The 24,949-nt window shown below is 53.2% G+C and overlaps 6 protein-coding genes across 6 annotated transcripts; 2 read left to right on the top strand and 4 right to left on the bottom strand.

The window, feature by feature from the left end:
• Positions 1-859: 859 nt before the first annotated feature.
• Positions 860-4,797, top strand: PG985_010687 (uncharacterized protein; the record flags this gene model as incomplete). Its single annotated transcript, XM_066830455.1, has 4 exons — positions 860-3,313; positions 3,376-3,709; positions 3,770-4,617; positions 4,684-4,797. 4 exons carry the CDS (start codon positions 860-862, stop codon positions 4,795-4,797), a joined length of 3,750 nt encoding a protein of 1,249 aa, XP_066681137.1.
• Positions 4,798-5,933: 1,136 nt separating this feature from the next.
• PG985_010688 (D-arabinono-1-4-lactone oxidase) lies at positions 5,934-7,556 on the bottom strand (the record flags this gene model as incomplete). Its single annotated transcript, XM_066830456.1, has 1 exon — positions 5,934-7,556. One exon carries the CDS (start codon positions 7,554-7,556, stop codon positions 5,934-5,936), a length of 1,623 nt encoding a protein of 540 aa, XP_066681138.1.
• Positions 7,557-8,659: 1,103 nt separating this feature from the next.
• PG985_010689 (uncharacterized protein) lies at positions 8,660-9,043 on the bottom strand (the record flags this gene model as incomplete). The annotated part of the gene is made up of 3 exons (XM_066830457.1): positions 8,660-8,824; positions 8,892-8,951; positions 9,017-9,043. 3 exons carry the CDS (start codon positions 9,041-9,043, stop codon positions 8,660-8,662), a joined length of 252 nt encoding a protein of 83 aa, XP_066681139.1.
• Positions 9,044-15,527: 6,484 nt separating this feature from the next.
• Positions 15,528-17,725, bottom strand: PG985_010690 (uncharacterized protein; the record flags this gene model as incomplete). The annotated part of the gene is made up of 2 exons (XM_066830458.1): positions 15,528-16,098; positions 16,176-17,725. The coding sequence occupies 2 exons, from the start codon at positions 17,723-17,725 to the stop codon at positions 15,528-15,530; spliced, it is 2,121 nt and encodes a 706-aa protein (XP_066681140.1).
• Positions 17,726-18,779: 1,054 nt separating this feature from the next.
• PG985_010691 (uncharacterized protein) lies at positions 18,780-20,169 on the bottom strand (the record flags this gene model as incomplete). Its single annotated transcript, XM_066830459.1, has 2 exons — positions 18,780-18,973; positions 19,029-20,169. 2 exons carry the CDS (start codon positions 20,167-20,169, stop codon positions 18,780-18,782), a joined length of 1,335 nt encoding a protein of 444 aa, XP_066681141.1.
• Positions 20,170-20,791: 622 nt separating this feature from the next.
• Positions 20,792-23,684, top strand: PG985_010692 (Phosphatidylinositol 3-kinase- root isoform; the record flags this gene model as incomplete). The annotated part of the gene is made up of 4 exons (XM_066830460.1): positions 20,792-20,850; positions 20,914-21,000; positions 21,058-21,159; positions 21,215-23,684. 4 exons carry the CDS (start codon positions 20,792-20,794, stop codon positions 23,682-23,684), a joined length of 2,718 nt encoding a protein of 905 aa, XP_066681142.1.
• Between the last annotated feature and the right edge of the window lie 1,265 nt (positions 23,685-24,949).

The raw sequence follows: 24,949 nt of genomic DNA on the forward strand, positions 1-24,949 counted from the left end.
TGGTAGCCGTATGAGAAACTAAAACAAAAGGACGAAATGAGAGGTGCCTTTTCTCACCGCTACCCGCAAAGCAACCCTTTCCCCCTTGATTCTTGACTCGGCCCAAGGACTTTAAACTTGAAGACAGGCAGGTACGGGCTGCAGACTGGCTGGGGCATTTGATTCGAGTTGTCCATTAGGCACTGCTGCTAAGTGGTAGTTGGCTGGGTAGGTACATGCCTAGGTACAGTACTTACTGTACTTAACCTCCATTAGCAAAAACCTGGGGCCAGTCCTAGTTCAGTTCGGTTTCTAGAGACTGACCGAGAACTTCCAGAGATCCATCCATATCGCTTTCCAACAACATAACCTCCCTACGACTTCGCTTTCGCGCACCACCACCACCCGACGCACCAAGGACAACACAACCACCACCTCCACGCATTCCCACGAAACAGGTTGTCGCGTCGGACCTGGCCCACGACACACTCTAATTCGCAACGTCTTCGACCGTTGGAATCCATCAACCTTCTCTCTCTCCCTCATCATCCCACTTTTCGGCCCCGATAGCTTCCTTCTCAACTGGAAAGTCTAAACTGCGAGAGATCCTGGCTCTGTCCTAGGCTCAGGCAGCCGCCTGGGCTTCTCAGCGAGTGAGTGCATTCTTGTAACTGCCGCAAGCACCGATTCCCAATCATAACATTGCCCGACGCAAACCACATTTGTCGTGATGGCGATAGTGCTGCAGCACATCGCACATCCCTCTTTGAGCCCCTCAAGATGCCCGTCGGATATGACATGCGACCACAATCCGGGGCTGGCCCCCTCCTACTGTTGAGCAGTCCAGACTAACATGAACGTCATCTCTTAGGACGACACAATGGCTGACTACCATTACGACCAACGTCGCTATGGCCCTGGAGGTAATAATGGGCAGCGAGATGCAGCCTTCTCCAACATCTTTGGCGCTGCGCCTCCGCCTGGCCGTTCACAGACTATGACTTCGTCCTCGGGTGACGTGCCTCAACCTCGCATGATGCCACCGGATGGACGCACGCATACTATGGGCTCAGGAATGCCGCCCCCTGATATGCAACAGCGACGAATGCCTCCCCGCCCTCAGCGAGGCTATTACGACGACCCCGCGGCGTCTGGTCGGACTCGCACCATGGATACGAGCATGGCGAATGGCTATTATCAGAACCAGAGAAACCCTTCAGGGGGTTATCCCCCACCGCATCCGCAACAGCAAACGCAATACGGCAGGCCGGTGCCAACGCCAGATCGAAGACAGTACCCCGGGCCCCCTCAACAGGGAGGGCAACCACGATTCGATCCACGGGCCGCTCCAGGACCGACTCCTGGCTACCCCCCACGAGGGCCGCCGCAGAAATTCAATCAAGGCCCACCGGGTTCTTCTCCTGCTATGCGAGATGATCCATATCGCTCCCAGTCACTGGCCAGTATGCCGCGGCAAAATATGTACCAGCCGCCTCCCACTGCGTACAACCAACAAGCCAATAGCTTCCGAGGCGCCCCGGGCCCGGCGCCAGCTTCACGGACTACAGCGCAAGGAAGAGTCGTGCCGGAGCGCCACGATGATCGGTCAATGTCTTTGACCGGGTATCACACACAAGAGAGAGACGCTCACCAGACAATGAGCGGCCGCATCATCCCCAACCGATCCCGCGCGCCTTCGAACGAGGCCCCATCCATGAACGGGTACTCGAACTTTAACGGATATCCACCTGCCCCCGGTGCAGCAACGCGGACTATGAGCATGGCATCGTCAACTGCCCCGTCCGTGGATCATAATAGGACAATGTCCATGGCAAGCACCATCGCTCCGTCCATTGCCCCATCGGAAATGAGCGTCAATCCTCGAAAGGATATGGCCCATCGGCCCTCGATCTCCGGGAGGTCTATAGAAGGCGACAGGCCACCGACTGCCAAGATTCGGTCGCCTTTGGTCTACCCTGCGCTTCTATCCAAAGTCGGCGAGTGCTTCAGGCAGAAGATTATCACTGGTGAGCGGACAAAGAACGGCCTGGCGTACAAGAATGCTTTCAGTGGATCTGAGGCTGTCGATGTGCTCTCCTACATTATTAGGACCACGGACAGGAATTTGGCCCTCCTCTTGGGTCGATCGCTCGACGCGCAAAAGTACTTTCACGATGTCACCTACGAGCACAGGCTACGTGATTCGACCTCGGAGATGTACCAATTCAGGGAAACCTTGATGGATGAGCCCGAGGAGAAGCCTCTGGTCAATGGTGTGTTTGTACTGCTTTCGGAGTGTTATTCGCCCACCTGTACGAGGGATCAACTATGTTACTCGATCGCTTGTCCCAGACGCTTGGAACAAGTATCGAGGCTCAACCTCAAGATCCAGCCAGGATTGAAGAAGGAGGACGACGCCATCAATGACAATGACGATGTCGATCAGACGGACGAGCAGAAGCTCTGGATCAACAGCGTGCCTAAGGAGATTGTTGAGAGTGTTGGCGATCGGGAACAGAAGCGACAAGAGGTTATTTCCGAGATATGCTACACCGAAAGGGACTTCGTTAAGGACTTAGAGTACCTGCGGGACTTCTGGATCTTGCCTCTGAGGTCGAAAGGCTCGCCGATTCCTGCGCAGCGGAGAGACCAAGTTGTGCGCAACATCTTTGGCAACATTATCGACCACCCTGCGATCCATACTGTCAGTTCGCGGTTTGGTAAGGCCTTGACTGAACGGCAGCAGAAACACCCGGTGGTGAAGAATCTGGGAGACATTTTCCTCGAATTCGTCCCGCAATTCGAGCCTTTCATCCTATACGGTTCCAAGCAAATGGAAGGCAAATTCGAATTCGAGCAGGAAAAATCAAACAACCCGTTCTTTGCGAAGTTTGTGGACGAGATTGAGCGGAGAAAGGAGTCAAGGAAACTGGAGCTGAACGGATACCTAACGAAACCAACGACAAGATTGGCACGATACCCATTGTTGCTTGACAACGTACTTAAGTATTCAGAGGAAGGCAGCTCTGATCGCGAAGATATCCCCAAGGTTCTCGTTATGATCCGAGACTTGCTTACCCGCGTGAACGCCGAATCTGGCAAGGCCGAGAACCGCTTCAACTTGCGCCGCCTCCACGACCAGCTGCGCTTCCGCCCAGCTGATCGCGTAGATCTAAGATTGACCGAGGATGGACGAGAGTTGGTGTTCAAGACCCAGTTCAAGAAGTCCCCTAACGATCAAGCTGAGATCACGGCATTCCTGTTTGACCATGCTGTTTTGCTGGTCAGAATTAAGCAGGCTGGGAAGGGCGAAGAAGTCAAGGCATACCGCAGGGTAAGTTGCACCTCGAATCCATTATCGGGGGGATTCGGCAATGCTAACATGGGCCCCTATAGCCCATCCCACTGGAGCTGCTCTCGATCCGTGAGATGGACGAGGTCATTCCTCAGCAAGGGATGAAGCGTGCTCCCTCAAGTATTATACCCCTCCGTGCAGGTAATACCGACAACAAGAAGGTAGAAGGATGGCCGATCACCTTCCGGCATCTGGGCAAGAACTTCTACGAACAAGTGCTGTATGCATCGAACCAAGCAGCCAGGAAGAAGTGGCTCGAGTACATCGATAACGCACAGCAACGCCTGCGGGCTCGGGCCGACTTCTTTAATATCGGCATTGTGTCTGCGGATTTCTTCAGCGCTGCAAACCATATTAATACCGCCACACCCTTCGGTGAGTATATAACATGCCAATCAGGGGAAAAAAGACAGGATGCTAACAAACCCTTACTAGATGGTGGCCGCAAGTTGATCTACGGTACCGATAATGGAATCTACGTCTCTGATCGCAAGAACAAGGACGCGACGCCGAAACGTGTTATTGAAGCACAGAGTGTGACACAGATTGATGTTTTGGAAGAGTACAACCTGCTTCTCGTCCTATCCAACAAGACATTAGTATCGTACTCCATGTCAGCCCTGGATCCCAACGAGCCTGCGCTTTCGAAACGACCCAAGAAGATCCAAAGCCACTGCACCTTCTTCAAGGCTGGTATCTGTCTTGGTAGGCACCTAGTGTGCTGCGTGAAGTCTACTGCGCTTTCAACGACCATCAAGGTCTACGAACCCAACGATGCCATGAGCAAGGGCAAGAAGCAGAAGGGCTTTGGCAAGATGTTCAACGCTGGCCAAGACGAGCTGAAGGCGTTCAAGGAGTTCTACATTCCCACTGAATCCTCGTCCGTTCATTTCCTTAAGAGCAAACTCTGTGTTGCCTGCTCGCGAGGCTTCGAGGTCGTCTCGCTCGAGACTCTTGAGACTCAGAGCTTGCTTGACCAAGCGGACACGTCTCTGGACTTTGTTGCTCGGAAGGAGGGCGTCAAGCCTGTCCACATCGAACGTCTTAACGGCGAGTTCTTGCTGAACTATACCGACTTCTCCTTCTTCGTCAACCGCAATGGCTGGCGGGCACGGCCAGAGTGGCGTATTGACTGGGAAGGTACCCCCCAGGCCTTCGCACTCAGCTACCCCTGGATCTTGGCTTTCGAGCCCAACTTTATCGAGATCCGAAATATCGAAAGCGGTGCTGTGCACATCGTGCCGCATAAGAACATTAGGATGCTGCACAGCAGTACGCACGAAGTGAGTCATTTTTCGTGATTCTGGGCGTGTTTTGATGGGACATTTGCTAACTAATAATCTCAACAGATCCTCTTCGCATACGAAGATGAGCAAGGCCACGACATTGTCGCAGCCATAGACTTCTGGAAAAACAACCGGAAATCGGAGATGCCAATGCTGGAAAAGGGAGCCATCAACTAGTCAGGGGCGCTCCCTAATTCATTGGGTGTATTGACTCCGAGCTCTTCGTCTTCGTCGTTACGACAGCCATGTTCGCGACCATCCCCATCACCGACTTCTGCCCCGACTCAGCAGAATCAGCCGGGCAGGAAGGAGAAGGTGTTATTAGACTAACGTATTTTTGCGCGCGAGAGACCCGAATAGGGGCAAGGGGGTATATTATAACTTTTATGTAGGATCATTGTGTGGTGAATATCTGGGTAGCAAGCAGAGCAGAGAGAGGATCTTCTCGTTTTTCTCATTCAATGGCGCCAAAGGACCGTATCGGTAACCCCCTTTTCCGTATTTTGACAGCCCGCGACTGGATTAATATTACCACACATTCACCATAGTTCCTTACCCAAAAGTGTTCTCGCTGCATTCGTGTCTATTGTGGCCAGAACCCAATAACGCCGGGTGCTGTATTGTTCCATTCCGGCCCTTTGACGCCACCTCGGATGTATGAGGCTACGTATACTAATGTGCTCGTCAACTATCTGGGCTCTGGTGAAAAAACGATGACAAGTTCGAGCCGGACGGATACGCAAGGACTGAAACTGATTATCTCTCATGTCTATATGCAGACCTCTTAGCTACATCTGTTTGACTGATCAACCTAGTTACGTAGGCGAATCGGAACTTAGAGAATACATGACACTTACACTTCGAAAAGAGAAACTACTTCAGTTGGTCGAGACTAGACACCACTCATGGCACATTTGAGATCTGTGATTTAGAGAAAGCCAGCGGTGATCGGTGATATGTCTTTAGATTGTCTTGCGCAAGTCTGGTAGCAGGGAAGTTCAAGGTTACTCGAAAGCAACCCCAGCCACTGCGTGATAATGTTCAAGAACTATGTAGCAGTAGGTAGCAAGGAAATCAGAGAAGGTACTGGCTGTCCTCTCTGTCCCTGATGAACCCGCATGACCTTGCTGTCTGGATCTTTTCCCTACAGAGCACATCATCACACACATACGCGTTCAACAGTAACATGATATTGCGGACATGCCGAATGGGATCCTCGAATTCGTAACCTGCGCCCTATACTTCTGCATATGTATCAACAGGTAAAATAAAACGGGGACGACAGCTTATATCGGTGGCGATTTGATAGTAAACTATTCCTGGCTAGCCGCCGCCTCGAGGGCCTTAAGCTGTCCCGTGGTGGTCCCGGTATAGCCCAAGCCCCCGCCCCAGAGCCTCTCCCGCGCCAGCTCGAGCTCCTCGTTGGGCAGCTTGACGCCGTTGCCGAGGACGGTGTCGCGGTGCCACGCGCCGACGAAGACGCCGTCGGGGTCGGCCTGGTCGCGGACCCGGCGCCACTGCCGCAGGTCGTCGCCGTACATGCGCTCGATGTCGGCGCCGCCGGCGTCGAAGTTCTTGGCCCAGTGGGGCCGGCCGCCGAGGTCGTTCATGAGCCACTCGAAGGCCTCGTAGTAGCGGGCGCGGCAGGGGGGGTCGGCGTGGTACGGGCGGTAGAGCGTGGCGTTGAGGTAGAGGGTCGCCTCGTCCCGGGCCGTGATGTCCAGGTAGGGGCGGGTGACGCGCCGGTTGGAATCGAGGGCCGGGTTGGACGTGTCGCTGACGCGGACCTCGACGGGCGCGTGGACGTACAGGCCCTCGGCCGAGAAGGGGATGTTGTGGGGCACGTAGTCCGGGTCCTCGGGCGTGAGGTGGTTGAGCCAGCTGCTGAGGCGGCGCAGGGCCTCGGGGCCCTTGCTCAGGGGGATGGCCCACTCGTTGACGAACTGGGAGTAGAGGCAGTTCATCAGCAGGGCCTTGTCGCTGTGCTGCACGGCCTCGGTGACGGTCCCGTCCTTGAAGCCGTACTGCATGCCGAAGACGAACCACTCCACCCACGGGAGCGTCCGCGGGAGGAACTGGGCCAAGTAGAGGAGGTTGTGGTAGACGTAGTAGCCGAGGCTGCCGTCGTACCACGAGTACTTGGGCTCCCGCAGCGGCTCCTCGGTGTCCTGGGCGGACCAGACAACCGCACGGCGTGTGTAGGGGAACCACCAGACTCGGACGTAGTGCGCATGGGTCCACAGATCCTCCGTCCACCGGTTGAACATCTTCACGTCCCGGTCGATCGACTGTCTCCAGTGGAGATCATACGCCGGCACTGCCCGAAACGTGATCTCGGTGATAATGCCAAGGGCGCCGAGTGAGATGAGCGTCGCTCGGAACAGCTCCTTGTTCTCCGTGGGCGAGCAGAACTTGGAGGAGCCGTCGCCGAGGGTGATGCGGAGAGACTGGATGTCCTCGGACAGCAGCCCGTGCTGAAGACTCGACCCGTGCGTGCCCGTCGAGATGGCGCCGGCGATGCTCTGGCTGTTGATGCTGCCCAGGTTGGGCATGGCGAGGCCGAGCTTGGCCAGCTCGGCGCTCAGCTGGTAGAGGCGGATGCCGGACTGCATGGTGACGACGCCCGACGCCTGGTCGTGGGACAGGATGCGGTTGTACTTGTCGAGGTTGACCAGCCACGACGAGGTGCAGGTCAGGGTGCTGGGGGAGTGGGTGCTGCCCGTGGTGACGACGCGACGGCCGCATTGCCGGGCGGCGTTGACGAGGGCCTCGATTTCCTCAAGCGACTCGGGCTGGATGTACAGCTCCGGGCGGTACTTGAAGGTCTGGGCCCATGTCGCACCGGCATGGTTTGTCTTGACGCGCTGCGGCAGATGGGGCGCTGATTTGGAGCTGGCCAAAATCTGCGCCAGGGCAGGATCCACGACAGAAGACATAACAGCAGCTGGGGCCGTTTGGGTTCGGCGCTCGGCAGCAAGGTGTCAGTACCAAAGCGATCCAAGACCTCCTGGAAAACCTGTCCAGCAGAATTGACCAAGACTTCTTTGACTTGAAGTTCGTATTAAAAGGCAGGCCGATTTCTCTCTTTTCAGAGTGGGGCCGGTGGTGCTATCCCGTAGTTACTTGTCAAAGTGCCCACCTTCCTTAGTTGAGCAGGAAAGGACTTCTAGACAGAGGAATCAAAGCTTCCTGGCATGGGAGCAAAGAACCTTGACGGCGGTAAGAGTCATGATAACGAGAAGAGAGAGCGGATTAGTGAAAAAAGGTGGTGGTTTCTCGGCGCAACGTCGAGTTCGTCGGTCCTATGTCAAGTAGGTTGACTAGACCAAACCCTAGCTGGCAGTGGGCACGATGGGTAGATTCCGATGGAGGGGTCATGGCCAAAAAAAAAGTAAGGGTTCGATCGGCGGCCAATGGATATTCTCGAGCGAACCCATCGCCTCGGGGACTTTCTACTGTAGGTACAGTACAGGTAAGTGTAGCGTGCTTGGCTCGGCATTCCTATCTCGCGTTCCTTCAATGCTTTTCTTTGGGGATGCCGTCATCGATTGAGAACCTGATTGGTTCCCTGGCTGTGATGCGCAGTCAGCATCGCATCGCCGTCACAGACATCCCACGCATGAATTGAAGAAAGAAAGGGGGGATTTGTTTGTTTGATCGTAAAGTCGTATTAGTTTTTCATTATGTACTCCGAGTGGGCGCTGCTGTGTAGCTAGCTATTCCTCCCACTCTCATTGACCAGATGTTCTACCGAGTTGTTGTTGGTGACCTCCAATGCCTGCCTGGATAAGCCAATGGTCGTTTTTTGGGGTATTTTCCTGGCTGTCCCTTTTCGGTAAAAATAATAAACTCCCATGTCGTGGCTCTGTATCCCTGGCACATGACAACGCCAATGTCCCTTGCGGCGTGGTTGATATATTCCAAGCATATCATTTTCCGGCTTTCATTCTTCTTCTGCCTCTTGGTTTCTTCTTTTTCGTTCCTTTTTACTATTGTTCAATTATATGGCGTGACGGAGCTTCGTTGTCTTTTCTTCCGTCTAGCTGTGCTGTCGCGACTTGCCGGAGTCCTTGCCCTTGCGCTCGCGCGGGCGTCCGCGGCGCTCTTCCCGGCTGGAGTCGTCTCGGAGCATGTCTTGATAGCTCTGCGGCTGCGCCTGGTGGCCGAAGCTGTCGTACCGGGCCGAGACACCTTCATTCATGACCTTCAAACAAAAGGGTCAGCCATTTTTGGTGTTACAGGAGACAGGTAACGGGATGGGTGGAACATACTGTGCAGAGCCGGCATCGCTCACCGAACTGGGAGACTTTGTTGTGGCAGTTGACTGCGCTCTGAAGGCCAAAGTTGTTAGTATCTGAGGAAGCAGTTGAGGCAAGTAGGTAAAAGGTATACATACGTAGTAGTTGGCGCAGTAGCAGTGCATCTTGACGGCTGATGTGGTGTGGAGATGTGGAAATAGGTGTCTAAGCAATATTGGAGCAGAGCGAGAGGGCGCGGGTGAGATCGACGATCAGATCAGCGTGTAGATAAAGTTGGTGGGCTGAGAGCTGGATCTTGGAGTTTGGATAAAGATTGGTGGTAGGAGACCAGAGAGATCGAATAGCAGCAATACAATGTATATAGAGTATAGCGACAGGACGAGTTCGGGAACAGGACGCAGTCTTGTTTCCTTGCTGTATGGCGGGTATTGGAGCTGTTCTTGGTACGGGACAGGCAGGGTAGCTTGAGGTGATGATGTGCTAGAGACAGTTTGAAGGGATGAGGACGAGCTACCCTTTTATATTCCCAAGGCTCTCATGTGAGTTACCAGGAGGGAACATCGATGTTCAAGCTTTGGGATGGCTACAATAACCTACTCCCTTGCCCTTTACGAGTACCTACACACTTACGCTGCCATTGCCTAGTCCTTGTCCTCTGGCTAGCTTGCAGTCTCCGTCCCTTGCTTGTTTTGGAGTGGGCTCCATCCCGAGGATGGAATTCCCCCACACATCATCAAATAAATGGGGACGCTCAGGACAAGGTTAGCTTCTAGGCTTTCTGGGCGGCACTCACTCGGACCTGCGCACGTATGGGATCGTATTGCATCGTATTGGACTGTACCCGTCGCTAAAACCGGCAAAAAGTAATACGGTTGACGGTGGTTTACTCGGCGCAGGTGCAAACCCAATCCAGCTTCTAGTTGGCACCGTCGATGGCCCGAAAGAGGATATGAGTAAGTTCTGCACGTAGCTTGCGGGCGTTGGACTTGTCAGGAATTCATAATAATGCTGTGCTGATAACAGGAGTTTCCAGAATCTCTTACATAACGACGGCTCCCACGCCCACGCCCACGCCCCCTTGCTTGTACTCCCTCTGCCGTATTATAGGTACAGCGACCAAGACTTTAGGTAATGAGTGGCAGAGGTGCCACTACTGTACCTTGTATGATTCACAGTGGTTGACGACGACGGCGACCAATAGGGGGAAAGTGAAGTGGGGTGGCTTTTACGGTCAATCAATCAGTCAAGATGTGCGTGCACATGCACCGGGCCCTCTAGAAGTCACCCGTGGCTGGACGCCCTGAAGGTTTACGCTGACACGCTGCTGCTGCTGCTGCTGCTGCTCCTCTTCCTCCTGGTAGCCATCCAACCGCATTCTCTAAGAGCCGCCGAATATTAGGTAATTGGGAGGATTCGTCTGATAATGGCAGGCACTCAATTCTGATCACGGTGAAAGGATATGATACTTGGTTCATACGTACATACGTATGTACTTGCATATGTGCACAGGACAGACAGTGATTTGCAGCACAGCAGCGGGAGAGCGTCGTCTTGTCTTTTCTTTGCCTTCCAGGATGGGCTGTTGCAGTGCAGCTGCACTGCCGGTTGAAGATCTACCGGCACGTAACCTAACGGTCGAGGAAAGTGTAATCACGCAAGCAAGCAAAACGCTGTCTGGCTGTAGTCCCAAAAGCCCCGCTGCTTGCAGGAGGTGCGTGTACCTGGCTAGACCAGGGCCGGGGATTGCCAAACGTGCATCTCGAGGTTGGCTGGCGAGTAAGTAATCGTACCGTATCGTACGGGCAACGTTCTGGGATATCGCTGTAATGGTAATGTATCTTGCTCTCTCTCTCTTACCTGCAGTGAGTGAATATTTGCCCTGCACCTTTCAGGCCCCCTTCGGTTGGGTACGTGTATCCTATTGCCTGCCAATAAATTCCCCAATAGTGTTTCTGAATAGTACATCTGTGCAGTAGTGTAACCTCTAGTATATCTTGCATTGCACGCCTTCCAAGCAGTGATCAATGTGATGAAATCGGGGATGCGATCGATCGGCGTTTGGACCAGCGAGCACCCCCAGCCAAGCGAGCTGCTAAGAAGAGAATGACAGGCGCCAGAAATAGACAGCGACCCAGCTTCCAAAACCGCGCCAGAGATTTGGGAAAGATGGGACGTTTGACTGTTCGGCGTACTCGCTCCTCGCATTAGCCTCGTGCGATTGGTCGAGGGGCGCTTAAGAGGGAATAAAAGCGACCGCGGTTTGTGTTACACTGCTTGTCTCGTGTTTCGCGGCCCTCCAGCTCAACCCCCCCACTCCCAGGGCCCCCAGGCACCAGGCAGGTATAAGTCGTAGGTACCGAAAGAGTCCCGGCCTGTCATGTTACAGAACCGCCTGCTCTGTCGAATCGGGACGAGAGGGATCAAGATAAGAACGGGGCACCGTACGATGGGGGGCATTGAACCTAGAACCTCTTATTCTATGTACCAATCTCTGCTGGCAACTGGTTATCGTGTTTCAATCCATCGAACGGCGTGCATGATCCGTTTGTTAGTATTGTTGGTTGGTGGACTGCGGGCCGGGACTTGCAGTGCTTGCGGGCACCGTCCATGCTGTTTCTGTCGGCCCCCTCGGGAAGACTCTCACTCGCTGGCTCGGTGGCAGTCAATCAGTCCGTTAGTCACGGTCCAGAGTCCAGACCATTCATCTGATGAGGAAGCTAAGTTGGGGTGACATCGCTGAGGTTTCGTCTCGCGGGACAGGCGTGTCTGAAGACTGAGAGTGCTTCGCCGACCATGTCACGGTTCTGAACCCAATCAGCCAGCTGCCAGCATCCTGCCACATTATCCCATGAACGACATCCCCGACCCAGAGACAACTCAGAAACACTGACGAGCTGACGACTGCTTGTTTGGTACTACTGTCAATTGCCGGCCGCAACCCGGGCTCGGCTATTATTTCGTCCCTCGCTTGCTCACGCCCGTCGAAACTTATCCTCGCTGAAACAAAATGAACACCTGTCGACGTTGCAGCGCATCGTCGCCATCGGAAAGCCTATTATGTGGACAGGTTTGCGACGCCCAAAAATCCCCAACTGGCTGGTGGCTATCATGTGTATTTGATGTAAGGTATGTCAGAGTATGTTGTCTACATGCATCAGCATACCTGATGCATGCTGGCATTGTCTGTTGCTGCTACCATTTGGGTTGAGCCCTTCGGTCGCTAGGAGGGAAAATTCGTTTCGGTCTTGAATCATACCGAACCTACTACGTACAGCGCAGGATCTGGCATCCAGGTCGGATTCCTACTGTCCTTCCTCTTTGGAGGAGGCTACCTGGAGAGCCGCATTTTTGCTAGAGGCGGCTTAAAAAATGGGTAATCTGCACATACAAATCGCAGATCTCCCCAAGTCTAGACCGAGGGATCGGCAAACTAGCTGAACCAACATCACCCTCACAGAGGTAAGAGACCAATCTACAGATTCGACTTTGTGTTTAGAATACCTACTCGCGTTATTCGCGTCAGAGTTGAGCTGCAACCTCTCGCATAATATTGCATTATTCTCTGCCAGAACACAAATGGCGCAAGGCAAGAATACTAGACAAGATCGAGAATATATACCCGCACCCGCTCGCCACAGCTCTGGTCCTTGATGAGCTGGGGGGTGGGTAATTAGAGTAGTGTGAGGCTTTGTCGATGGTGGACCATGCACGCCCTCGGCTTTGGGTCCCAGCCTGGGACTTCAAACCGATGAATTAGCAATCTAAACTCTTAAGGATAGCCTGGTTGGTCTCTGTTGGTTACCCTAATACAGGCGTCGCCATGGCTGGCTCAAGTCTGCAGGTGTATGCACTTACAGCACCTCCTCATCGATTGTTGGACGGCGATTCTTCCGAGAGAAGCGCCAGCAGGCCAGCAAGATATCCAGGCTCAGCCTTAGAGCTAGGTCAGTGGACAGCCAAAGCCAGGACCCACCCTCCTTGATATACAGTGTGCAGGTATGTGTATATTAAAGAAGACTGGAGATTCCCTCACACAGCCGCCCTACTGCCCAGATGTGCGTAATCACCACTCGGGCTCACCACGGCCGTATAGCAGGAGGCGAATCTGCTATAACCGCCAGGGCAGAAGTGCCATCCAGTCGTCAGCCGCTGCCAGGCCGGCCAAGGTCAGCTTGCTCTATCCTTAGAAAATCAGGGTCTTTAGGGCGCCTGCTCTGTGGAGCGGATGGGGATAAAGTGGATTGGCATTGAATACGATACCCGAGGGAGCACACACACGCAACCACTACATTGATAGATCTTGGCCAAGGGACCACCACGTTGCGGGGCCGGGGTGTGGGACATCGGATGCCTCTTCGTGGTACCTACATTGCGACTGCCTACTATTGATACTCCAGCCCACTACATACTACGGCTACATATGTCCCAGGCAGATGCATAATTATATGTAGGGAAACTAGATTGCGGCTCGACTATTCCTTCACATTTCGAGTCTGCTGCAGCAGGATTACTTTTTATGATTTGATATCACATGGAGGGTCTACATATACCTTGTATGATCATATCGGCGTGCGAGTCAAGCAAGGTGTTCCATTTCCCAGTCGGCCACCCCCGACTGTGGCAGCGGTTCCTGAGAACCTGGATTTGCAGACGGGATTTATTCGATTGCTTGACACCTACTATTCCGGGTAGATCCCGACATGGGAAGAGATAAGGCGCAGGATGAGATTTGTGTTCATTCGCCAGCACCAGCACCTTGTTCCCCCTTTCTCGTTCTTTACCCAGATACTAATTATGGCCACCACATTGCGTGAGTAATGATGATAGCGATAAATCGGCTCACTCCCAGACATTGGATCGGCCAGTCGCATTGATTCCGGGCCACTGGGCCGGGTAACCTTATGCCATACTATCCGGCGAGGTTTTAGGTGTGATTGGTCCTGTTCTAACTAAGTCGAGCCTGAGCTGGTTATTTTTGGATGGGCCTCTCCGAAAAGCCAAGCTCGTGGTCCGTCGCTTACTGCCAGCGACGAAGCTACGGGCAAACCATAAAACGGTGGACCAAGGACGCAGCTCGGACGACGCAGCTGGCGCCAAGCAGCTGTCCCAGGACGTGCAGATTGCTCCGGATCGATCACTTTGAACCCGTTCCGCCTGTCAGTTGCGCGATCATCAGAGCGTCGCGCCGGCTGGGTGAGAGGGTAGCCAGATGACGGAGTCCCGCCGTCATAATTCAGGGTCCAGCAGGACCTAAGAAACTCTGCCGTGCAATTGCTCGGTGGAAATTGGCACTTTGGGGACAACATTATGAATATTGTTGGGACCTAGGCGTGGTGTACGACGTGGCTAAACGAACGGCCTAGAGGGAATATTCTATGAAGCCGCAATCAGGAACGCCTGTGGTTCGCCGGGGCATAGAAGTCTGGAAGCATCATCTAGTCGTAGAGTGTACACCGAATCTTCCGAAACCGATCACTATTAGGTATGGTTTACACCAGAATGCAATCATCTTTCAGGTTCAAAACCCTTTCCAGAAATAAAGCCGTATATCTAGAAGGCATGCGACTACGCCCAAATCGAGCCGGTTGCCGAGTAAAGTTCAATGGTTCAGGGGCAGCTCGGAGCCTCACCTGTCCCGAAAAACGGGGACCTGAAAGTAAGTTAAATCAGAGGAGCGCCTCCCTCTTTGACCACTCACCAACCCGCGGAAATGTCGCTTGTCACTAAATGATTGACGGCTCAAGGGACACAGGATCGGACCAGAACTTTGTCGGATTTTCGAGTCAGTGCAGTCGGGATAGCATGGTGGCATTAACGATGGACGACCCCCTTTAATCACTGGAGAAAGAGGAATGCATCGGAAAACTGCCGAGGGACCATCATGGAGGCCAATCCAATCGTCATCGGTTCCCGTATTTGACGGCGCCACGGGAAGATCTCGAAGCTGGGCAATACTGTAGAGTCTGCGGTATCGAGAGATGGGATGAATACGGGATGCAAGTTTTGCCTACCAACCGGTATTGGCGCACTTCTTACCTGGTAAGGGATGATGGCCGTACTGTCCTACTGCTAAGCCCTTGCCAGCTACTCCTACAGTTAAGGGATGGGTTTTCGTGAGTTAAGGACTCAGACAGAACCTACTCCCTGATTCCGGTTATTTCTGGCTTAAGTTGCGATGAATCATCTGGTCCGAGTTCAGGGCTTCACAGTGAGGTCAATGAATCCTCCCTTCACAGTTAGTGAGACAGATATGGCAATAACGTAGATGAGGGTATGATGCAAGAAACTTGGCTACATTCCCACCAGAGTGCAGACTCTCAAAAGCGTTCATTATATACGCCAACGTCTACCTGCTACCCCAATAGCTATATCGAAGACTGACAAAAGAAAGTAGTCTTAAACGAGTGTCGTGCGGTGCTCTTGACCAACAAAAGGAAGTGTCTCGTATGAGTGTCGTGTGGTAGTCGTATTGACTGACAAAAGAAAGGTGTCTCGTATGAGTGTCGTAGCCGCCTTACCAATAGGCTGCCAATGTATTCTGTTCGTTGTGCAACATTAGAGGAAAGGGATAGAGACATGGTATCTAGTTGCTCCCCATGGCCCCCCTTGGTTTCTCATCTTCTAGTTGATGGATGAGCAAATAGCACATCAATCTAGCCTCGGGATGCCGAGGGCGTCTCGCACCATATAGGCAAAGAAGCTTATGTGAGGCGCGCTCACACAGGCGTAGTGCCGGTCCTCCGCAAATAACGCCCGCGACGCAGCATTCGCCTTAGCCCATTGCGCATACTTGCTACCCTCGGCAAACGTAGCCACGAGGAAGAACAAGATCATCACCATGTGCACCAGGCCCAAGAAGGAGCTATTGCTAACCCATCCCTTCACCCGCTGCGGTATTGCCGCCAAGGACCAGCGCGGTTTTACTACTGCTGCAGGTGCCGCCGCCGGGAAGTTTATGCCATGGTACTCGCTGCTGACGCCGTTAATGGCGTGCACCAAGTGGCCGTCGACATGCAAGCGTACGGCCGCGGCCCGGAGGTGCTCGGAGAGCTCGACGAACGGCTCCAGGGGCTGTTCGTCGGGCCCGACGGTCCCCTGCCAGCTCTCTCGCACGAGGGCTTCGACGTTGTCCAGGTGGTGTTTATTGCCCCCGGACCGCTCGAACACGGTGGTGCACATGTCGAGATCACCTCTATGGGTCTTGACTGCGTCCTCGACTCTAAATGGCGGTTACGCATTAGAAGAATACATCCGCTCGAAACAAAAGTCCTAGATGCTGGCGGGTATGTGACTTACTTATGATAGTACTGTAGAAGTTGGTCATAACCAGGTCTTGTCGGCGGTTCGTTGCCGTCTGACGAAACGGAATCGCGGTCGGTATCGCCACCATTGCCGTCACCTATTTCCTCGATACGCTTCTTGGCTTCTTCGAGCTCCTGCCGGAGGCTTTGGTTCTCCTCCTGCAGACTCGTGTTCCTGGCCTTGTGCTCTTCCAAAGCACTGCTCATGTTCTTCTTCTCGCTTTTGAGCCTCGTCACCGCGTCCATCAAGGCCTTGCTCTCCTTTTCGTACTCCTTGACCGCCTGTGCGTGTCCGGCGTGCACCTCCTCCAAGCGCTTCCTGTCCTCCTCCGTCTCGTTGATGAACGTGAGGAACTTGACCCGGAGCTCGTCCAGCCGCTTCGCGAGCTCCTGCTTCTGGTCCCTCTGGTCCTCCAGCTCGCCCTCGTGGAGCTGACGCTCCGTGTCCAGCACCTCTTCGACGTCCTCCTTCTCGCGGGTTAGCTGCTGTATCTTGTGGTTAGCGCCGTCCTGGAATCGGGTCATGTCCTCCTCGAGGTTCGCCTTCTCGTCGGCCAGCTGCCGTATGATGGCGTCGGACCCGTCATCCTCGAGCGCCCTTTCGAGCTTCCTCTGGAGGTCTTTCTGCTGGTCCGTGAGGCGCTTGATCGCGTCGTTGGCGGTCTGTGAGCCCTCCTCGCTTGACTTGAGCTTCTGTTCGAGGTCCTGCTTCTCGTTGGTAAGTACATCTATCAGGTCGTCAGAACTTCGGGAGCCATTCTGGCTCTGTTTCAGCTTCTCCTCAAGATCCTTCCTCTCGCTCTCCAGACGGGACTCAAAGTCGCGCTTGTCGCTCTCCAGCTTCTCCTCGAGCTCCTTCTTCTCCTCATTCAACTTTTGTATAGTTTCGATATACTCATCCGGACACTCCTGCAGCTTCTGTATGAGATAACCCCTTTCGCTAAGGAGCTGTTGCATCTTCTCTTCACTCTGCTCGGAGTCATCCTGGGACTTTTTCAGCCGCTCTTCAAGCTCCTCCTTCTCGCTAGTCAGATGCTGCTTCATTTCTTCGTGACTTTCCGGCCACACTCTCAACTTCTCATTGAGGTACTCGTTTTCGTTGCCGAGCATTCGGATCTTCTGTTCGGAGTCTTTGGCGTGAATCTGAAGCTTCTTAAGCTGTGATTCGAGCTCATCCTTCTCGTTGGCGAGTTTCTGCACGGCCTGTTCAGAGTCGCGCTTCTTCTTCCGCTCGGCCTCCTCCTCCCGATGCTTTTGCTCGATACGGCGCTCCTCAGCCAGGCCCTCTGGGCCCCAGGTCCGAAGTGGCGGGGGCGATAACCCCATCGAAGGTCGTGCAAATAGCGAGCCTGGAGCCGAGGTCGTCAACGGCCGTCCTCGCCCGCCGTCACTGGGGGTTGCCGAGCTGTCGGACGACGACGACGACGAGTTCCATCCGGCATCCGCCAGCTCTGCCGCCAAACTTCCAGGCTCGGCGCGTGCAGAACTCGATTTCCCTCCTCCATCAGAGCTATGGCTCGATGCTGAGCCGCTTCCACCCTCCATAGTCGCGTTCACGTCCGCGGTCTTGCTCCTTCCTACTGTGCTGCTATCTTATCAAAGGGGAACCCCTGGGCGAAAGAGAAAAAAAAGAACACAGGCGTTGTTGTCTGTAAAACCAAAATTGGGCGTCCTTAGGAGCAGAGGGACAAAGTTTGATTGATCTATTGTTTGATCACTTTCCGATAGATCAATTCTGAAGTCTGCTTGTCCAGCGGCCAATGCCCCTAATTGACAAAGCTTGACCTCTACAAAGCTGCACCATGCTCTGCGCGTCCGGATGGGACCCATTGCGCTGTTGGGCCTCCTTTGTCAGATTCATTGAGCTGGGTCTGATTGTGTTGATTGTTGTCCACGTACGCTTCTTCTTTGAGGCATCCTTTATCACAACCACCACGATGGCTTCCGCAAGCGAACCTTGTCAACACATTCAACACTTGTCAATCAAGCCTTGGACAGCAGGACTTCCAACTTACATCTTCATTCTAGCAATGTTGGAAATGCGGTCTTTACTCACCGTCGGGACATCGAGTTGTAAATACGAGTTGAACCAGCCAGATAATATCCATCGTTGGCTTTCCTTTGTCAGGGGTTGCTTTGTCAACTGCCCATTTATACTCCAGAAACGGAACCCATATGCACGCATGGCATGTAAAGATATAATTGAACCCCATGTGGACGATACCTACCTGGCTCTGCCAACTCCATAGCATAATATTGAAAGATATTCCTGGTAGTACGCTGTTGGAGAGACTCGATGCCACACTTGGCTGAGCCCATCGTGGTCTTCATCGTTTCACTGTTCGTTTTCGTAGGCACAGCATAAGATCAATCAACTGGAGAATGCCAAAATGGGTATCATGAATTCATCCCGATGCAGGACCGAGCATCCCTGGTCTTGGTCTCAACTGATCGAGCCTTACACTGAGAACAACATCCAGCCTGCCGCATATCCCTTACAAACTACTTTACTCCGACTGTTCGACTGTTCGCTGGGAAACTTGAACTGCTCCGTCGAGATATGCGCAAAGAGCCCTTCTTCCATACACGAGTTGTCGGCTCAGCTATACCAGCCACGGGCTCCTGGCCCCTTCACCTTTTCCTCTCTCCGGTGCTCTATGAGTGGCTCTTTTATGTTGTAAACTTCGACGATATCCCGCCACACGTCCATATCGAGATGGAAAACTGCTTGTTGCCTCTGTCTGCCGGTTTGCCGACCAGCGTTTTGTTCGACTTCTTCTGGATCGATTGGCACTGCAGCATGTCAATACTCATTACTAGTGATTAGTCAAATTCAGTAAACACTCACCAAGGGTTGCAAATCCGTCGTCGTCGTATTCCAACTTGATCTTGGCATCCCTAATCAGAAAGCTCACATAAAACATGTTTTCAACAGTCTGACCAAACGATTTTGGGTTCACCACAAATCTCAGCAAGTCGATGCCTCCATTTGCCTTCAATCCGTATGTGTCCATAATTTGGGCCGTCATCTCATCGTCGTTGGCATCAAACGCGCTTTGTGCCTCCTCTTGTGCGGTTTGTTCGACTTCTATGAGCCGCTCTAGGACCGTTTTGCAGATGCCAGCAAGGTCACCATTCTCGTTCTTCTGGATATCATCCGGATTCAACACCTCGGGCCGAACTTCTTGAAGGTTTCCGGGTCGAAAGGGGGCACTTCTCTTCACCACTTTACGTATCTTCTTTTCGACGGATAGCGGGCCCAATAAGAATCCTGGAGTCGCAGGCCGTCGCGCCTGAGTGCAACTTGCAAATCTTCCAAGATGTTCCCAGTTGAATGGGTCTCCTGCATCGCCGTTCTCCTCATCGTCTTCATCCACAGCAGCAAGGGCGCTTCTGTTTGGACGTCTTCGCTGTTGCTGAGTACTGGACAAATCAGGTGCGTCGTCGTCGGCAATGCCGCCACCTATCCTCATGTATGTGATGCATTTAGAGACGAACTCGTCCACGTCCATACCCTGGGCAATGTTTCCGGCGGTCAGGCGCATAGTCTTGCGGTAAGAAGCGTCGACTGTATTGACCAGAAGTTTTGAGTCGATAGTAGCTTCGGTTGTCTGTTTCACGTTGGCGGACAAGGCGTTGGCCCTGCGTAGCGTGTCGTGCAGACCCTCGGAATCAGCTTGGAGGAATTCATCGCCGTTCTCTTTGAGATTCTTCAGCAGGTCTCGGAACCCCTTCTGGACCTCCCGCCTCTGCTCTATCGACTGGTCGGGATCATATTGCTCTGATATGTTCTCGTCACCAGGCTCCTGTGTTGCGGTGCGACGTCTTGAGTAGGCTGGACCGCCGCCATTTGTCATGGTTCGCTTCCTCTTCGAGGCCCCTTCGGCCGCCTTGCCTTTGTCCCTCATGACTAAAGTCCTCGGGCTGTTTTCCTTGTCGGAAGCCCGTGATGGGGACTCTGGCTCTGGTGATGAGCCATCTGTCGACATGATGGGTATGTGTGTGTGCAATAAAACAGCAGCCGCGCGTCACGTTACACAGCGGCGAGCGAGTTAGAGCAAATAAGACAGTTGAGCCAGACGAAGAAACCTCGCGCAGATTGATCGCCACCGTTCGGGTTATCGACGGCAAGATAGGTGAACTTCGTCCAGATATATTGGTATCGATATTGGTATCGATCGAGGGTGGGTTCTTTGACGCGTTCGTAGGCTTGGCGACGCGTTTTGGTGTTAATTGCCTTTGCTCCAGGCACCACACTGGGAGGAGCCTAGCACTACCTAGAACAAAACGTGGGGCAGAGCTGGTGAGACATCCCACCAAGAACCCTTGCATTAGAACCTTCAGTAGATGCATATCAGATCAGATACGTATTTAAATAGCTATGTGGTTACTGGCAGTGACGTGACTGCTGTGGCGCCTGTACCTATTGATTGACCCGATTGCCGACCTACTGACTGTTTGCAGTATGTAACCTCAGTGCTGATGACAGTAATTATTTGGTTTGTTAACTCGCTCCGTTGGCGCAAGACTCTTTCATCCTCTCTCTCGTCTTGCTCGTCTTTCGCATAGGTAGTTCCCAGGACCTGCCATGCATGGCTTTGGCGCTTTAGGATGGATACCTTCTCCTTCGCGCAATCGGTGTCGCTCGACTATCCGCTCAGCATTCGCATGTAAGGTCTTGCTTCCCTGCCCTTCTGAAATACCACGCCCTAACTGAATGCGCAATCCGACAGAGTCAACCTCGAAGGCGACGAAACGCCGCAGAAAGAGTCGACACTGATCAAAAGACCAGAACTTCGATACATCGGCTCGAACACAAGGTATGCGCCCAACGCTTGTCGCTATCCGAACAACTCCGTATCTGACCTAGCACATAGCCCCTATTCGGATCTATACGTCACCGTCCAGGTTTGGGCTGGCTCGAAGCCCTTGACTGTTCCGGTACAGACGTCCTACAAAGCGTTCAAAAACGAAAGAAGGTTGGTCTAACTTGGCGAAACTTGCTAGTGATATTGGCTAATCTGATTGTCGCAGTTGGAACGAATGGCTCGACATCCCCATACCATACAAATCACTTCCTCTCAACTCATGTTTGGCCATAACCCTCTGGGATGTCTCCCCGACTGGGGGCGAGCAAGCCCAAGGCCACGCGATACCGTTCGGGGGCACTACGTTACCACTGTTTGACAAGGACAACCAGGTCCAGAAAGGTCGACTAAAATGCATGATCCATCGCCATCACAAGGCGGACGGGAACGATAATACGACCACTCCGTTTACTGTCCCTAAGAGGAGGCAGGGCACCAAAAAGAACGAGCTTGTCGCTGTGGATAAAGAGCGTGATGAGATGGATCGAATGGAGAAGCTATTTAAGAAATACGAGATGAACGAGATACCCAAAGTTGAATGGCTTGACCATCTGGTCTGGAGAGTGGCGGAGAGGCGGGCGTCCGAGGTCACTAGAAGTTCAGTCAAGTCGCTCCAGCGGCAAGCCAGCTTACGGCAGGAACAAGAGGGATCGGTTGATGGGGCGCAAGATACGGAAAGAGGCCCTTCGCAGTTCACTCTTACGATCGAGCTGCCTCGATTCGATTTCCCGGTCGTCTTCACGGACCACGAATATCCCCCAGCTCCTATCTCTACCGTTCAACAGCTCTCGGCCTCTCAGTCCAACATTGACATCAAACCGCCCCCAGAGGTCCAATTTGGCCCTGGTATCAACGGGAGCGCAGGTGGGAGTTCCCGTATCGTTAGGATATATGACCCTGAAGTTGCTGCAAAAGACAACCCTGCAGAAAGCAAACACAGACGGCTTGTTCGTAGCCAACATCGCCATGGTATTCTCGATAAGGACTTGCGACCCAACGCCAAAGTCCGAGATGAGCTTAATACGATAATGGCGTATTCGCCCACTCATACTCTAACCCTAGAAGAGAAGGATCTTGTCTGGAAATTCCGTTACCACTTGACAAAAGATAAGCGTGCGGTGACGAAGTTTGTGAAGTCCGTCAATTGGCAAGACCAGAGCGAGTCGAAGCAAGCCATCCAAGTACTCGCAAAATGGACGGAGATCGATGTGGATGACGCTCTGGAGCTGCTTGGTCCTACTTTTGATAGCCCAGCTGTGAGGGCATACGCTGTTGACAGACTCAGCAAAGCCGACGACAACGAGCTGATGCTTTACCTATTGCAGTTGGTGCAGGCGCTGAAGTTTGAGCACATATCGACCGACTCTCGACATCCTGCAACAGAAGCATCGTCATTGGCAACGTTCCTGATATCCAGAGCGGTTGAGAACTTCACTCTTGGAAACTATTTCTATTGGTACCTTGGGGTGGAATGGGACGACAAGAGCCCGGAGCAAGGCCCTGACGTACGCACGATGTATGCAAAGGTACAATACGACTTCATGAGAGAATTGGAAAGCCGACCAGGCGGTCTCGAGACTCGACAGACTATGAAACGCCAGGCAGAACTCATTGCAGTTTTCTCGAAAATCTCCAGCGAGATTCAAGCCTCGCACGAGTCCTCCAACCGTAAACTTGACAAAGTCAAGGCCCTCTTTGCAGACCCCAAGACGGAGATGCTCGTTATCGAGCCACCATTGCCGCTTCCGCTGGATCCGTCAGTAATGATTACGGGCGTGGTGCCCGAGGAAACTCGCGTCTTCAAGTCATCTTTGTCGCCGATTATGGCCACTTTCAAGACAGTATCAGGGGGCAAGTACCCAATGATGTTCAAAACTGGAGATGATTTGCGGCAAGATCAGCTCGTGATCCAGATAATCACACTGATGGACCAATTACTCCAGAAGGAGAACCTAGACCTCAAGCTCTCTCCCTACAAGATTCTAGCCACCAGCACGACGGCTGGTGCCTCGCAATTCGTCCCTTCGCAGACGTTTGCGCACATTGCGAAGAAGCATCGCAACAATCCTGTACTCGCGTACCTCAAGCAGCATAATCCTGATGAGCGCGCCGAGCTGGGTGTTCGCAAGGAAACGCTAGATGCATTTGTCAAGTCTTGCGCAGGTTACTGTGTCATCACTTACATTCTAGGTGTCGGAGACCGGCATAACGAAAACCTGCTGCTCACGCCCGATGGATATTTCTTCCATGCCGACTTCGGTTTTATTCTCGGGCGCGACCCGAAGCCGTTCGCCCCCGCGGTGAAGCTGAGCAAGGAGATGGTCGACGCCATGGGCGGCTCCAACAGCGACCTGTACCTTCAGTTCAAGCAATACTGCTCGTTGGCATTCGCGGCTTTGCGGAAATCGTCAAACCTGATCCTGAACTTGTTCAGTCTCATGGTGCACGCCAATATTCCCGACATTAAGCTCGAGCCCGACAAGGCCGTCCTCAAGGTCCAAGAGAGGTTCCATCTGGATCTTCCCGAGGAAGAGGCGACGCGGCTGTTTTGGAGCATCATGGAGGACAGTCTCAGTGCTTACATGCCGGTCGTTATAGACTGGCTGCATGCTAAGACACAGGCACTCAGGGCGTAAGGGGGGACATGCTATGTGTTAGCCTTCGATGAAAGCACAGGCCCATGAAGCATCTGACTACAAAGGGTGGCACCTCGATATCCATCGTTCCATGGATGGAAGGAATTAGACTAACTTGTTCCATAATGCCTAGATGGAGTCTAATTATCAGTTATCCTTTCGTACCTACATGGGATCGCGAACACAGGCGCGTCAACACTGCCCCGACAATAATATGCTAGCGGGTTTATTGGGCGTATTATCGTGAATCAACCAACTTGTCTATCTGTTTCCTGATGACTAGTTTGTTTTTCCAAGCTGGAAAGAGAGTATTCTATTCTATAAATGAAATGGGAAACGGGACTTCGAGTCTGAGAAGTATGATAGATAGGGGAATATGATTAAAAGAGCAATGGTCCTACGTACTGTAAACGTCCGAAAAACAAGTTCTCAGTTACATGTGTTGCATGATGTTCCGACAAAATCTCATGACTGTTTCGCAACCACTTCGCCTTCAGGCTTGTAGAGCGGCGCCGCCATGCCAGATAGAGAGGAACACAAGGTCAACACATGAACTCTCTCCACACACACACACGACCCGCCCCCTTCGCGGGGGAGCTCGGACCCGTAGCAGAAGTCCGGGTTGGCGGCGGCCAAGGTCATCGCCGTCGGTCGGGGGATGCGCGTGGCCAGCTGGCGGAGGAAGAGCTTCCCGAGCAGCTTGGACGCCCCGAAGCGTTCCTACATGGCCCAACCGGGAATCTCCCGTCGGTTGGCGTCCAGGATGGGCCGTGACGTCCGCTCGGCGAAATAGGTCCAGCTGGCCGCGTCGGACGAGATGAGGATTAGGCGGCCGACACCCGGTGCGGGGGTTTTTCGGCAGTTGTGTTTCGCTGTCGGAGAGTGGGCAGAAGCAGGACTGCCATGAGGGCATTTTCCTCACGGCCATAACGAGTTTGCTGAGCTCTTAAGTCCAGGAGCTGACGGGCAATACACTCCCTGATCGACGCTCATAGCCAAGTACGTGTGGCTTGACATATACCTTACCAAAAGACATATTTGAGGACAGTTGTAACTTGCGCACTTTCTCTAAAGGGGTTCGGTCTCCGCGTCTCATCTATCAACCAACGCGGAACCCTATCCAGAAGAAATCACCTCTCTACCTACCTGTACACATAGCCGCTGACAATGTCACCTCAGCGGATAGTTCTTCCCGCCGACTGCTCCAGTACAGCTTGGGCGCAGCGCCCGCTCTCGCCGTTCACAGAATCGGGAGTTGGCGTGTA

Source organism: Apiospora marii (assembly GCF_038362585.1).
Source record: "Apiospora marii strain CBS 49790 chromosome Unknown utg000007l_segment0_segment0, whole genome shotgun sequence".
Classification (NCBI taxonomy): Eukaryota; Fungi; Ascomycota; class Sordariomycetes; order Amphisphaeriales; family Apiosporaceae; genus Apiospora; species Apiospora marii.